Genomic DNA, 16,488 nt, shown 5'->3' with positions numbered 1-16,488 from the left:
ACTAAGAGAACTGGAACTATGATAGCACAGATTTGATTTAAATTCCACTTGGTGCTAGCTAGCTACTGTCTTACTTTGAATATATCAGTTTCGGAAAGGCAATAATAGTAAATTACACGTTTAAATGGTATTATGTTAATTTGAAAATATATGTGTAAATGTAGAATGGGGCGAACTTTCGTGGTAATGTGAATGGACCAGACACAGTGGAAACATATATGGAATGCATTTTACTAATATTTTAACATTTTCATACGCTGGAACTGTGTACGTGTTTAGAATAATCAAACCAATCAATTCAATCGACATTTCATGTATTAATACATTTGAGGAAAATAATATAGCCTCCTAGAGTAAATGGTCGTTCAGTAGAAACACTCCGCTACAGTAGGTGGCGACCGTGCACCTATTCTGTTGCAAAAACATAATAAGTTGCAACCTCCTAGCTATTTTAGCAATCCATTAATTAGCATTTTAGTACCTGGAAAATATGATTGTACACATTCACCACTGTTCAAACGGCATAGCCAGATAGAGAGAATGTGTAAAGTCAACGTGCGGATATTAATCATTTACTCAACACTGTAGACAGCTTAGCCACAACGCTAACTAGGTTGTTGTTGCTAACAGTTGGCTAGCAAAGAGAGCAACAATCTGGGTCAGTGGTGACGACAAAATAAGTAGCTAAAAAGTATATCAAATTTGGCTCTGTTTCATGAGAAAATAACTGGCTAAAGAAAAGCACACAATGGAAATCCATAGATGCATTGTTAGAGGATGCGCCAATAAATCGGACGCAATTATTCATTACAGTTTACCAGAAGAGCCACAGAGACGTCAACAGTGGCTACAGTTTATTAATGCAAGCAACTCAGGAGAAAATATTCCAGTTGTGTCCCGTTTATGTGGCGACCACTTTACAGAAGACTGCTTCACAAAACTTGATCTCGGTTTCACCACGAGGTTAATATTAAATCTTGACGCAGTCCCAACGATTTATTCCACTAATAAAACATCGGCGTATCGGCAACACACAGTGAGTATATTTGCGCTAAGAGGCTAGCCTACAACTTTGTAAATGTGCATGTGTTTTACGAAACGTAGCTAATGTAACATTGGACCCAACCTAAACTATTGTGTAGGCTACTTAAACAAATACAGTATTCTACAGACTAGTAAGTTAATCAAAGACAATCTACTATAGGCTAGTAAGAATACTATAGGCTAGTAAATTAATCAAAGACCGTATACTATAGGCTAATAAGTTAAAGATGCACTCTCAAACTTTTGTCTAATTTCAGCCAGTAGTTTTTAAAGTGGTGCTCATAAGCCAAAATTGGCCCCCGTTTTTAGTATACAACGTCATCCATTTGTGTGATATGTTAAGAATTTTGCAATTTGTATGATATCATATGATTTTTGCAATTAGTGTGATCTGTTACGAATCCAATTAATGCAATGTGTTACGAAATTGTTGTGCTTAAGATCCCAGAGTGCATCTTTAATCAAGAGAGTATGCTGAAAAGGTTATAGATATTTTCCATGTAAAAGGACCCATGGGCACCAACATGTGAAGTTCAAAGGATCATGTCAAATTGGGTGTCAAATGAAAGCTAAGAGTCTATATATATTTTTTAAATTAAAAGCCCCCACTAGAAGGCAAAGCTGACTCAATTTCCATGTAATTCGGAAATTGTCTTTTAGGTTCCATCTCTGAAAGAATGACGCATGCAGCCAGCTTGGCTATGGCTGGTTCTGGAGCTGGATTTGTCATAAGCATGTAGAGAACTTCGCCACAGATGGATAGGGGAAACCACTATCTTGGGCTTTGCCATCTATTGTTATCGCCAAAGTTTTGACATCTTCCATAGATTGCAGCCGCGAATTCTCCATAGAAAGAATAAGATGAAGCTCTGGTAATATGGATAGCCTAACTATTGAACGGTTCAGACTAGACACATTTTTCTACATTGTAATGGGCACGGTGCAACCTTTGGTAGGCTCGTGAGGCCATGGTTCTCACAGCTAGGGGAAGTGAAATGACTGGCTACAATGACTTTGCTCATGATGTACATTGCAAATGATATGTAACAACACCTTGAGCGCATCGGACACCAAGCATAATCTTTCACGGGTGCCTTTTCATTATTCACTGAATAGAAATAGAAACGCAACATGTGAAGTGTTGGTCCCATGTTTCATGAGCTGAAATAAAAGTTCCCAGAAATGTTCTATACTCACAAAAAGTGAATTTATCTCAAATTTGCTTACATCCCTGTTAGTGAGCATTACTCCTTTGCCAAGATAATCCATCCACCTGACTGGTGTGGAATATCAAGAAGCTGATTAAACAGCATGATATTTACACAGGTGCACCTTGTGCTGGGGATATTAAAAGGCTACTCAAATTTGCAGTTTTGTCACACAACACTATGCCACAGATGTCTAAAGTTTTGAGGGGGCATGCAATTGGTATACTGAGTGCAGGAATGTCCACCAGAGCTGTTGCCAGAGAATGTAATGTTCATTTCTCTACCATAAGTCACCTCCAACATTGTTTTAGAGAATTTGGCAGTACGTCCAACCGGCCTCACAACCGCAGACCAGATGTAACCACACCAGCCCAGGACCTCCACATCTGGCTTCTTCCCCTGCAGCATCGTCTGAGACCAGCCACGCGGACAACTGATGAAACTGTTGGTTTGCACAACCAAAGAATTTCTGCACAAACTGTAAAAAAAAAAAAATGTTTAGGGAAGCTCATCTACGTGCTCGTCATCCTCACCAGGGTCTTGACCTGACTGCAGTTCGGCATCGTAACCGACTTCAGTGGGCAAATTCTCACCTTCGATAGCCACTTGCACGCTGGCGAAGTGTGCTCTTCACTGATGAATCCCGGTTTCAACTATACCCGGGCAGATGTCAGCGTGCAAGTGGCATTGTGTGGGCGATCGGTTTGCTGATGTCAACGTTGTGAACAGAGTGCCCCATGGTGGGGTTATGGTATGGGCAGACATAAGCTATGGACAACGAACACAATTGCATTTTATCGATGACAATTTGAATGCAAAGAATTACCGTGACGAGATCATGAGGCCCATTGTTCGTGCCAATTATCCGCCACCATCACCTCATGTTATAGCATGATAATGCACAGCCCCCATCTGTACACAATTCCTGGAAGCTGAAAATGTCCCAGTTCTTCCATGGCCTGCATACTCACTGGACATGTCACCCATTAAAGCATGTTTGTGATGCTCTGGATTGACGTGTGTGTGAGGGCGTGTTCCAGTTCCTGCCAATATCCAGAGAATTTGCACAGCCATTGAAGAAGAGTGGGACAACATTCCACAGGCTACAATCAACAGCCTGATCAACTCTATGCGAAGGAGATGTGACTGTATGAGGCAAATGGTGGTCACACCATATACTGACTGTTCTTTTGATCCACACCCACACCCTTTTTTTTACAGGTATCTGTGACAAACAGATGCATATCTGTATTCCCAGTCATGTGAAATCCATAGATTAGTGCCTAATGCATTTATTTCAATTGATGGATTTCCTTATAAATCAAAATCAAATTTTATTGGTCACATACACATATTTAGCAGATGTTATTGTGGTGTAGTGAAATGCTTGTGTTCCTAGCTCCAACAGTGCAGTAATATCTAACAATGCACACATCTAAAAAATAAAATAACTTTAACTCAGTCGAATCTTAAGTCAAATCTTTGAAATTGTTGCATGTTGCGTTTATATTTTTGTTCAGTGTAGGATAGACACTTGATTTCTAGCTGCATCAGTCAAAGCAGTGGAGTGTGGCCAAAACCATTCATCAAGGTTCCACAATGCAATCATATCCCATGCAATTTCACCATTTACCATATATATATATATATATATATTTTTTTTAAGACAGACTAGAGCAAAAATAAGTGAAACTTTAAATTTCCAATTGATTATGATTAGTTGCTGGTGAAAAGGGGGGGTGCAACCTATTTTAATTTGCTCCATGGCTCAGGCAGCCAGTAAAAAGCTGTAGCCAGAGACGGAAGGGAAAAGAGGCACCCCATTGACTTTTTTTTTCTCTGGTTCAATGTAAGTCAATGAGCTAAATAGACCAGACCCAGCTGCTATTGCATTGGTGTCTATAGATGGGTTGGCTGACAACGTCACCAAAACAATGTGCGTGCTTCCATGGGGCAGAAGTCAGGCTGTTGTTGTGATTCCAAATGGCCAGATTGCTAGCAAGAATGACAAGAAAGTGGCTCGTTTCATCTTGTTATTGATACCATGTCTTATTTTGAGGCGTTTTGACTGATTTCATGTCAATGCTAATATGTCTCAAATTCTCTAGCTAGCTAACCAACAACTGTAGCAATATATTTGAGCGACAACAAGCGGTCATTGTGCAAATGTATTTATGTTCTCAATAAACATTGGAGACGAAATATAGCTTACATGTTGTCAACAATCGAAGCCAACCTCATCTGTTTTGCCCCATGGTTGTGCGCTCATCGTTTCTGTTGCTAAACAACGAACCCATCTATGAAAGACCCGGAACTGACCATTTACTTCAATGGTAAACGGCCTGAGTGAACTGCACTACATGACCAAAAGAATGTCGCTACCTGCTCATCGAACATCTCATTCCAAAAGCATGGGCATTAATATGGAGTTGTTCCCCCCTTTGCTGCTATAACAGCCTCCACTCTGTTTGGAAGGCTTTCCACTAGATGTTGGAACATTGCTGCAGGGACTTGCTTCCATTCAACCACGAGTATTAGTGAGGTCGGCCACTGATGTTGGGTGATTAGGCCTGGCTCACAGTCGGAGTTCCAATTCATCCCAAAGGTGTTTGATGGGGTTGAGGTCAGGGCTCTGTGTAGGCCAGTCAAGTTCTTCCACACCGATCTCGACAAACCATATCTGTATGGACCTCGCTTTGTACATGGGGGCATTTTCATGCTGAAATAGGTAAGGGCCTTCCCCAAACTGTTGCCACAAAGTTGGAAGCACAGAATCGTCTAGAATGTAATTGTATGCTGTAGTGCTAAGGTTTCCTTTCACTGGAACTAAGGGGCCTAGGCCGAAACATGAAAAACAGCCCCAGACCATTATTCTTCCTCCACCAAATTGTACAGTTGGCGCTATGCATTGGGGCAGGTAGTCTTCTCCTGGCATCCACCAAACCCAGATTCATCCGTCGGACTGCCAGATGGTGAAGCGTGATTCATCATTCCAGAGAATGAGTTTCCACTGGTCCAATGGCGGCGAGCTTTACACCACTCCAGCCAATGCTTGGCATTGCGCATGGTGATCTTAGGCTTGTGAGTAGCTGCTCGGCCATGGAAACCCATTTCATGAACCTTCCGACGAACAGTTCTTGTGTTGACGTTGCTTCCAGAGGTAGTTTGGAACTTGGTAGAGTGTTGCAACCGAGGACAGACTATTTTTACGTTCTTCAGCACGTTCTGTAAGCTTGTGTGGCCTACCACTTTGCAGTTGAGCCGTTGTTGCTCCTAGACGTTTCCACTTCACAATAACAGCGCTTACAGTTGACCGGGGCAGCTCTAGCAGGGCAGACATTTGACAAACTGACTTGTTGGAAAGGTGGCATCCTATGAAGGTGCCACGTTGAAAGTCTCTGAGCTCTTCAGTAAGGCCATTTTACTGCCAATGTTTGTCTATGGAGATTGCATGGCTGTGTGCACGATTTTATACACCTGCCAGCAACGGGTGTGGCTGAAATATGCAAATCAATTCATTTGAATGGGTGCCCACATACTTTTGTGTATATAGTGTATCTTCATTTATAAACTGGGTGGTTCGAGCCTTGAATTCTGATTGTCTGACAGCCTGGTATATCAGACCGTATATCAGGGGTATGACTATGTATTTTAACTGCTCTAATTATATTGGTAACCATTTTATAATATCAATAAGGCACCTCGGGGGTTTGTGGTACATGGCCAATATACCACGGCTAAGGGCTGTATCCAGGCACTCCACCTTGCGTTGTGCGTATCCTTAGCCGTGGTATATTGGCCATGTACCACAAACCCCCGAGGTGCCTTATTGATATTATAAAATGGTTACCAATATAATTAGAGCAGTTAAAATACATAGTCATACCCCTTAATTATCCATCATCTTTGCTGTAGCCAAAGGTTATCTATTATATTGCTCAGCTCAGTTGCGACTCAAACTTTGCAGGTGTTTCTGATTAATAAACAATGCCATGCTGGTGGGTGGTATCATTCAAATAAAACCCAGCCCTGAAACAAAACCGAGGCAAAAATAATTTACACATAATTTCATAGGAAAAGACAAAGCATTGGCATGAATTTGTACGAAGCGTGGAGTTCGGGTTTGTCACTTCAAGCCCAACTTAAGTTGTTGTGCAGCATCCTGGGTAAGCTCTGGCCATCGTCTTTCAGCTAGAAAAAGTGGCTTTCTACTAGAGGTTGACCGATTTTTCAACGCCGATACCGATTTGTTAGAGGACCAAAAAAAGCCGCTACTGATTAATCTGACATTTTTTAAATATATATATATATATATTTGTAATAATGACAATAACAACAATACTGAATGAACACCTTTATTTTAACTTAATATAATACATAAATAAAATCAATTTAGTCTGAAATAAATAATGAAACATGTTCAATTTGGTTTAAATAATGCAAAAACAGTGTTGGATAGGAAAGTAAAAGTGCAATATGTGCCATGTAAAAAAGCTAACGTTTAAGTTCCTTTCTCAGAACATGAGAACATATGAAAGCTGGTGGTTCCTTTTAACATGAGTCTTCAATATTCCCAGTTAAGAAGTTTTAGGTTGTAGTGCAGAAAGCAGAGCTTGTCTGCATGTTCCCCTGTCAGTCTACTCCTCCACTTATCATAAATGATCCCCACCTCACTGAACACTCTCGCTTTGGACCGAAGAAGGTGGGGGACAGAAACTTATTTGCCAGTGGAGCGAGTGATTGAAGTCTGTCCTCATTCTGCACCCACCACTCCAAAGACTAGGCGCTCTTTCTGTCAATGACAGGCTGTGTGAGGTAACGCTCCAACTCAATTTAAAATCTGCGCTGTACTCCAGGCCTGCCCTCTTGGCTTCCAAGGATTCTAGCGTAGAGGCTGTCCACCAGACTGGGTGGCTGATTTACAGTGGGGCAAAAAAGTATTTAGTCAGCCACCAATTGTGCAAGTTCTCCCACTTAAAAAGATGAGAGAGGCCTGTAATTTTCTTCATAGGTACACGTCAACTATGACAGACAAAATGAGAAAAAAAATCCAGAAAATCACATTGTAGGATTTTTTATGAATTTATTTGCAAATTATGGTGGAAAATAAGTATTTGGTCACCTACAAACAAGCAAGATTTCTGGCTCTCACAGACCTGTAACTTCTTATTTAAGAGGCTCCTCTGTCCTCCACTCGTTACCTGTATTAATGGCACCTGTTTGAACTTGTTATCAGTATAAAAGACACCTGTCCACAACCTCAAACAGTCACACTCCAAACTCCACTATGGCCAAGACCAAAGAGCTGTCAAAGGACACCAGAAACAAAATTGTAGACCTGCACCAGGCTGGGAAGACTGAATCTGCAATAGGTAAGCATTTTGGTTTGAAGAAATCAACTGTGGGAGCAATTATTAGGAAATGGAAGACATACAAGACCACTGATAATCTCCCTCGACCTGGGGCTCCACGCAAGATCTCACCCCGTGGGGTCAAAATGATCACAAGAACGGTGAGCAAAAATCCCAGAAGCACACGGGGGGACCTAGTGAATGACCTGCAGAGAGCTGGGACCAAAGTAACAAAGCCTACCATCAGTAACACACTACGCCACCAGGGACTCAAATCCTGCAGTGCCAGATGTGTCCCCCTGCTTAAGCCAGTACATGTCCAGGCCCGTCTGAAGTTTGCTAGAGAGCATTTGGATGATCCAGAAGAGAATTGGGAGAATGTCATATGGTCAGATGAAACCAAAATATATTTTGGTAAAAACTCAACTCGTCGTGTTTGAAGGAACAAGGAATGCTGAGTTGCATCCAAAGAACACCATACCTACTGTGAAGCATGGGGGTGGAAACATCATGCTTTGGGGCTGTTTTTCTGCAAAGGGACCAGGACGACTGATCCGTGTAAAGGAAAGAATGAATGGGGCCATGTATCGTGAGATTTTGAGTGAAAACCTCCTTCCATCAGCAAGGGCATTGAAGATGAAACGTGGCTGGGTCTTTCAGCATGACAATGATCCCAAACACACCGCCCGGGCAATGAAGGAGTGGCTTCGTAAGAAGCATTTCAAGGTCCTGGAGTGGCCTAGCCAGTCTCCAGATCTCAACCCCATAGAAAATCTTTGGAGGGAGTTGAAAGTCCGTGTTGCCCAGCGACAGCCCCAAAACATCACTGCTCTAGAGGAGATCTGCATGGAGGAATGGGCCAAAATACCAGCAACAGTGTGTGAAAACCTTGTGAAGACTTACAGAAAATGTTTGACCTGTGTCATTGCCAACAAAGGGTATATAACAATGTATTGAGATAAGTATTTGGTCAATAACAAAAGTTTATTTTTCACCATAATTTGCAAATAAATTCATTAAAAATCCTACAATGTGATTTTCTGGAAAAAAAAATTCTCATTTTGTCTGTCATATAGTTGAAGTGTACCTATGATGAAAATTACAGGCCTCTCTCATCTTTTTAAGTGGGAGAACTTGCACAATTGGTGGCTGACTAAATATTTTTTTGCTCCACTGTACCTGGACTCTTTGCCCCTTTGCACTTGGATCTGGGTCCTCCTCTTCAGTAGTCCATTCTGCTGTGGCTCTGGGATTTGGTTTCCTTAGTAGGTCAGACTCCTCTTTCAGCCACTCTTTTGCTTTCTCTAGTGCTGTCCCTGAGGTGAGGCGTAGCTCTTGTAACGTGGATCCAGGACAGTTGCCAGCACCAGGCACTTTGTCTCCTCGGCCTTTGAGCACTGCCTTGTCAGACTGTCCAACATGGTCTTCCGTAAAATGTTGATGCCTTGAGTAGAAGAACCCTCCTGCTTCAGCATCAGCTTCAGCAGCGACACACTGGGGATGATGCATGCTGCTGTAGAGTTGGAGTGGCTCATCTCCAGTGCCAGAGTCTCAATTAGGTTAGAGACAATGTCCCACTGTGCCGCAGACAAACTGCTGATGTGTCCGTATTCACCTGAATACACATTCCGTGCACGCCTCTGTTCAAACATCCTCTGCAGCATGTGTAATGTTGAGTTCCAGCGAGTTTGAACTTCTTGGATGATGCTGTGTTTGGGAAGGCCAAACTCTGCCTGTTTGGCCAGTAAAGAGTGGTCAGAGTGAGTTGCACAGCTCTTCAACATGACAATAATGTCTAGCACAGCTCTCTGACTGGATAGTCCATCATTGATTATAAGCTGTAGGGTGTGTGCACTGCAGCTGAAGTCTGGAAGCTCTGCCAGTCTCATACCTTTCACCATGTTTGCCCCACTGTCCCTGAGGACCAGCACTACACATTCTGTGTGGATTTCCCAGTATTCCAACATGGTTAAAAACATCTCTCTGATGTAGTTTCCTGTGTGTGATCCAGTCACAGTCTTGACATTCAGCACAACCTGCTTTCTTGTCCAAACATTGTCAATGAAATGTCCAGTAAGGCTCATCAGGGACTCTGTAGTGCCTGACCAGAAGTCAGTTTTGAATGTCATGTGTGGAGCATTCACTGGTGCCACCAAATTCTTCACTTTCATCACAACTCTTTTTAATGTGTTTTATCTAGCATTTCTGTACGGTATCATTTTTCATATTTGATCCTGTACCGGGGTTCAGCCTCTGAAAACCAACGTCAGACACGACTGTGAATGGCTGGTTGTCAGTGGTAATCATCTCAATAATTGCTACATCCATCTTCGTGGGTCTTTGTCCTGCCATTTTGCTTGTTTATTAAACAGTTGTAAGATTGTAGTCTGCGATGTCTGTGACGTGTCTGTATCCTTTTTCCTTGTGAAGAATTTGCGTTTGCTTTTTTCATCATTGCTTCCTTATGGGCTTTTGGATGGGTGTTGTTAAGGTGATTCCTTATGGGCTTTTGGATGGGTGTTGTTAAGGTGATTCCTTATGGGCTTTTGGATGGGTGTTGTTAAGGTGATTCCACAGGTTAGTGGTATGTTTTGATTTAGCCGTTGCTGACCCCATGCTTACAACTTTATCACAAATAAGACACCTTGCTTTCCCTGGTGCCAATTCAATGTAATAGTCCCACACTGGTGCTCTGCTTTTCTCTGCCATCTGTAAAATGAATATAATTGTACACACACACGCACAGCTCTCTGAAGTGACAAGGACACTGAAGTGTCTGCTTAGGAGACACATACTCTCGACTGTTTCAATAATAAAACTAGAGTTTAAGTTACCTGTGATGAATGTTGAAAACAAAAACTGTCATTTCTATATGCAGGAAATACTATTTTAATAATGGGCAGGTAATAATTGACTACGTGACTAAGTGTGAGTCATAATCCCCATGACACCTTCCAGCAAAATCTGAAAAGCGGTTCCTTCATTCATTTATTCCATAGGATGTTTTAGATTCACTTCAAATAAGGTCTGTGTTTCGTTTAGGCTTACACCACCTTGCAAATTTGATACCTTGTCCTATGGATATCTACACAGTTAACTCTGATCAATATAGGCAAAGATATTTTTTTGTAGAGTGGATTTATGAAAATATGTTGACAAACGTTACCTTATTCTAGCAAGATTTACATGAGTATCAAAAAGCTGGGGCAGTTTAAGCCTGCACGAAACACAGACCTTATCTGAAGTAGATCAAGACATTCTCTATGGAAGACATGAACGGTAAAATAACAAAGGAACCCCTTTCAAGTTCAGCCGCAAGTTATTATATGAATTATGATGCGTCAACCATTTCTCTCTCTACCATTTGTATTTCATATATCTTTGACTATTGGATGTTCTTATAGGCACTTTAGTATTGCCAGCCTAATCTCAGGAGTTGATAGGCTTGAAGTCATATAAACAGTGCTGTGCTTCAAGCATTGCTAAGAGCTGCTGGCAAATGCAGTAAAATACTGTTTGAATGAATGCTTACGAGCCTGCTGCTGCCTACCACCGCTCAGTCAGACTGTTCTATCAAATCATAGACTTAATTATAATATAATAAACACACAGAAATAAGAGCCTTTGGTCATTAATATGGTTAAATCCGGTAACTATCATTTCGAACCGTTCTGTATTTTATCGAACGGGTGGAAAACCTAAGTCTAAATATTGCTGTTACATTGCACAACCTTCAATGGTATGTCATTATGTAAAATTCTGGCAAATTAATTACGGTCTTTGTTAGGAAGAAATGGTCTTCACACAGTTCTCAACGAGCCAGGCAGCCCAAACTGCTGCATATACCCTGACTCTGCTTGCACTGAACGTAAGAGAAGTGACACAATTTCCCTAGTTAATATTGCCTGCTAACATGAATTTCTTTTAACTAAATATACAGGTTTAAAAAATATATACTTCTGTGTATTGATTTTAAGAAAGACATTGATGTTTATGGTTAGACACATTTCTGCAACGATTGTGCTTTTTCGCGAATGCGCTTTTGTTAAATCATCACCCGTTTGGCGAAGTAGGCTGTGATTCAATGATAAATTAACAGGCACCGCATTGATTATATGCAACGCAGGACAAGCTAGTTGACCTAGTAATATCATCAACCATGTGTAGTTAACTAGTGATTATGTGAAGATTGATTGTTTTTATAAGATAAGTTGCTAGCTAGCATTAGCTTATCTTGGCTCCTTGCAGCCACAAGGTCCTTTTGATGCTGCACGCGCATAACAGGTGGTCAGCCTGCCACGCAGTCTCCTCGTGGATTGCAATGTAATCGGCGTCCAAAAAGGCCAATTACCGATTTGTTATGAAAACTTGAAATCGGCCCTAATTAATCGGCCATCCTGATTAATCGGTCGACCTCTACTTTTTACTGGTGTGGGCTTTAAGGCATATTTAAATTTTTCAACCATTTTCCATCCCAATTTTTTTTATAATAAGCAAAGGCTTTGATTTCTGGTCAAACAGATGGAAAAGAGGTCTGCAAGAAAAAGTCTTAAAAGGTATTAGAAATACATCAAAATACAATAATGTTAACGTAAAGACCGTGGCCAACTAATATTAACACTTGCCGAAATGTTGCCTTGTTTAAGAAACATTGCTCTGTGCCTTGAAATTCCATTACCAAAAACCCAATACTGTATCTTTAAGATATTTTCTCATTTCTCTCCCTCATGAGGAGGGAGGATAGGGAAAGTTCACAGAAATAACAAGTAAAGGTAGACCTATCAATTAGTTACTGTTTTTACTGAAATCAATTTTGTTTAGGATTTTTTTTATTGATTACAACTTGAAGAAGCTCCCTCACGACGCCAGGACAACGGAGTCAATCACCACCTTCCGGAGACACCTGAAACCCCACCTCTTTAAGGAATACCTGGGATAGGATAAAGTAATCCTTCTAACCCCCCCCCCTTAAAAGATTTAGATGCACTATTGTAAAGTGGTTGTTCCACTGGATATCATAAGGTGAATGCACCAATTTGTAAGTCGCTCTGGATAAGAGCGTCTGCTAAATGACTTAAATGTAAATGTAAATGAAATCTGTTACCAAATCAGTAACGGAATTTCAGATAAATCAGTAACGGAATTTCTGATAAATCAGTAATGGAATTTCGGCAATTGAATTGGCTACAATGGGAAATCGTAGTAGTCACAAACGACAGTTGGGTTCACAAATTTGGACAGTAGAGTACAGTAAAGAAAAGTATAGTTCAGTATTATACAGTACACAGTAGAGCACACTAAATTTGACTACACTAATGTGCTGTACTTTGTCAGTACAAACTTGTGAAACATAAACGTCTGATTGGTTCAGATTTGGTCTGGTCCAGTCTAAATCTGGAGCAGATATTTGGCAGTTTTTGGAAAATGTGGACACAAACTGAGATTTTACCAAAATTATTTTACCAAACTTTGCATCTGTACAGTTCTTCCAGTAAATATTATTGTAAAAATCAGTGTACATCTTTTAAAGTAGTCCTTGTGCATAGTTTTATGGCTTGTTAAACTTTGAAATCAATGGGTTTTGTGTGGCATACATTTTAAGTGAACAATTTAAGTTTCAGCGCAATTCCGTTAGCATGGAATTGCCCTATAGTAAAGAAGATGGCGGCGCAATGCTTTAAACATTTGCCGCCAATTAAGTAGTTCATGTCTTTCACCTTTCCCACACCACCAACAAAACCATATTTTTTGTTCTTATAGTATTTTTTTGTTCTTATAGTATTGTTTTGTTCTTAGCCATAAAGTTTATGTAATGTGTCTTCCAGGCCTAGCCTACAGTTTCTTAAACCAATTGTAGCCCAAACACTGTATCTTAAATGTAATAATTAAACGCTTCTTGTTCATCTCACAGGTGTCCGCTGAGAGTGGAAAGGGGACTGGGATGTTGGAAGTAAAAAAGACTGGCATCAAGGAGGAGCCGGTGGACAGGGAGGTGGACTCGCAGGTGAATCGCTCAAACAATTTGTTGGGTACAATCAAGAAGTCGTTTAGTTCAATCAAAGAGGAAAATGTTGGGGAGGACGCGAGCATTGCAGGGAGCTATGACCAGATTAGAGTGGTGAAAATAGGAGACTCACACACCGGAGAAAGGAAGAAAGAGGGAGGAGAGTATGGGATGGAATACTCACACTCTCACCAAGATGAAGGAGAGGAAGGAGGCTATGATGCCATGGTAACAGAGATTCACAGGGAAGAGAGGATGAAGGGAAAGGGCAGAATGAAAGAATGGATGATGGAGAAAATGAATGTGACGGAGCATGAGGTGGAGGTGTTTGTGATAGAAAACTCAAATCCAGAGGAGGAGGAATGGAGAGAATATGTGTTAGGGGAAGAAGAGGAGGGATGGAGGATAGAGGAGAGGGGAGAGGGCAGGATGGAAGAGATGTGGGTGAAAAAAGGGAGACGGAAAAAGCTCCCGGGGCCGCAGTGGTGGAGATGGGAGCAAGAGAGGAAGAAAACAGAGGAAGATGAGTGGAAGATGATTGCAGAGAGGGCGAGGGAGGAAGAGCGGGAGAGACAGAAAGGTCAGACTGTGGAGGAAGAAGAGAAGAAGCGAAAGAAGAAGCGAGTGGCAGGGTTCCGCTGCCCACAGTGCAGCAACACCTTCCAGTCCCGAAGTGAGTTAATGGAGCACAAGACCGGCTGCTGCAATGATGCAAAATACACCTGCCCAGTGCCACTCTGCCCCAAACACTACACAACTAAGAGGTCCCTGAGGACTCACATCCGCTTCCACTGTGTAAAGGATGACAAGAAGAAGAAGAAGGCCTTGGAGACTATCCAGAAAGCCCAGGGAGCCCAGGAGCAGAAGATGAAGGCCTATGATGCTTACCTGAAAGCCCAGAAAGCCCGCGAAGTGCGGGATCAGCAGAAAAAGGCTTATGATGCATACCTGACAGCCCAGGTGCAGCAGAATCAATACCAACCCAGCCATAAGAAGAAATTCTTCTGCCCACTCTGCAACATATACTACAGAAACCAAACTAACCTGGACAAGCACTCTCGTTGTCATACCAGTGTCCACAAGCTGATGTTCCGCTGCTCCTTCTGCTCCCTGGAGATCCTGAGAAAGTACACAACGAAAAAGCACTATGACTTGGAACACCCGGGCAGGGTCCCACACTGTGAGGAGTGTGGAAAAACCTTTAACTCGATCGACAGCTTCCTAAAACATCAGGTTAGACACTTGTCCGTGACACCCTACTACTGTTATGAGTGTCGCATCTACCAGCTGACCCAGAGGGGCCTCACTGCCCACCTGAGAAACCACTCTCTCAGACGCAACCAGGAGCAGCTAGACCAGCAGTCTGGGAAACTCAACAAACTTGATAAAACAATGAATCATAGTACAGCCCCTCTACACAACAACCCCGCCTCTCTACAATATAACCACGCCCATCTACAAGACATCAAAGAAGAACTTATAACCATAGAAATAGATTCTCAATCTGTGCTTTAACCCCTCTTTGTCCCCTCCCTCTGACATGAAAAACTGACCTGGGAACTTTATCAGTGAATATTTCTGTACAGGAGAACACTGAGACTGGGATCAAATCCTCTAAATAGAGACATCTAGTACTTTGTTTTTACAGAAGATGAACTGTTTTATCGATACAGACCGAATAGGAGAAATTACAGTAGTAGCGGAATCAACAACCTCTGCATCATCAAAACAGTTGATTTGTGAGGTGTTAAAGTTCACGGTTAGCCATTATGTAAATGCAAGCTGAAAAGTACCAGTGGCCTGGCTTTGTCCCCAGGTGAGAGCCAGGTGAGAGCAGGCCCGCCGGAGCCAGCCCAGTGAGACACGGGTACCAGCTCACTTAGATGGAAACTGAAAAGACTGAGCCATATGTACAGTATTTGTTTGTCACTGTTACCTTGAAGGCCAGGTGTCTTTAAAATGTTGTAAGTCCTTTATAAGCCCCATAATATCCTATATGATGTGCATTTAGCCTTCTGTCATTCATATAGAGAGAATTCAGTTTAATCTTTTGTATTCTATACATTTAGATCTATAGAGTTGTCTTACACAACATTAACTGTAAGTATCTTTATGTAAAATGTGATAGTCACACATTTGTAAAATGTAATTTAGTGCTTCTGAGTTCATGTTGGTGTTGAGATGGAGTATATTATTAGACCATTCCTGATCCTTTGAGGTTTAATCCATTTTTCCTTCTAGTTCTGCACTTTTCTCTTTATCAGCACTTGTTTATTTCCTACAGTACTCCAGGGTGAGTAGTACAGCACTATGTGTAGGTTTAGTGGGTGCAACATAGCCATAGAAATGTTTTGTATAGAACAAATACTTTGTTAAACATATGGGTTGTCTGTCATGTAGGATAGGGTATAGTGTCATCTCTATTCCGTTTCTATCTGCAACACTCTGAATGTTTCACTTCAGTGAATACACCCCATGTATACAGTAGGAACTCTCTGGTCCAATAGGAAGCCAAGTGAACTTTCTCTTCCCAATAGAGATTAACCCGAATGACACTGTAGCCCTGCCCAACAAGGAACCCTTTGATGTCGACTGGTTCCATTACTGAATGTCTGATGCTTTGTTCTCTACATTATTGACATGCTCTCTCTGAATAAAAAGCCTTTCTATAGTATTTATTGGTCAGTGAAAAACACACAGAGTCGTGTACTGAAGGCCTGTTTATTATGTTCAATACAAAGTCCTACTGTGACTCCACTGAGATACAAAACCAGAGAGAGGAGACGGTAGCAGCAGGATGGATGGAAGGACACTGTATCTCCACAGGGACAGAGGAAAGAGACTGGGACACAAAAGGCTGGTTTCCCAGACATAGATTGTG

The 16,488-nt window shown here is 41.6% G+C and overlaps 1 protein-coding gene and 1 long non-coding RNA gene across 2 annotated transcripts; both read left to right on the top strand.

The window, feature by feature from the left end:
* Window positions 1-380: 380 nt before the first annotated feature.
* Window positions 381-16,304, top strand: si:dkey-226l10.6 (zinc finger and BTB domain-containing protein 11). Its single transcript, XM_029695933.1, has 2 exons — window positions 381-1,036; window positions 13,515-16,304. The coding sequence occupies exons 1-2, from the start codon at window positions 749-751 to the stop codon at window positions 15,120-15,122; spliced, it is 1,896 nt and encodes a 631-aa protein (XP_029551793.1). The 5' UTR covers window positions 381-748; the 3' UTR covers window positions 15,123-16,304.
* LOC115151776 (uncharacterized) lies at window positions 10,034-10,320 on the top strand. The gene is made up of 2 exons (XR_003867356.1): window positions 10,034-10,131; window positions 10,169-10,320. It is a non-coding gene; the product is annotated as an uncharacterized LOC115151776 (long non-coding RNA).
* Window positions 16,305-16,488: the final 184 nt, after the last annotated feature.

The sequence above is a fragment of the Salmo trutta genome, chromosome 2, assembly GCF_901001165.1.
Source record: "Salmo trutta chromosome 2, fSalTru1.1, whole genome shotgun sequence".
In the NCBI taxonomy this organism is placed as follows: Eukaryota; Metazoa; Chordata; class Actinopteri; order Salmoniformes; family Salmonidae; genus Salmo; species Salmo trutta.
The sequence above is the reverse complement of the archived record's forward strand: the minus strand, read 5'-3'. Positions and strand labels throughout refer to the sequence as shown.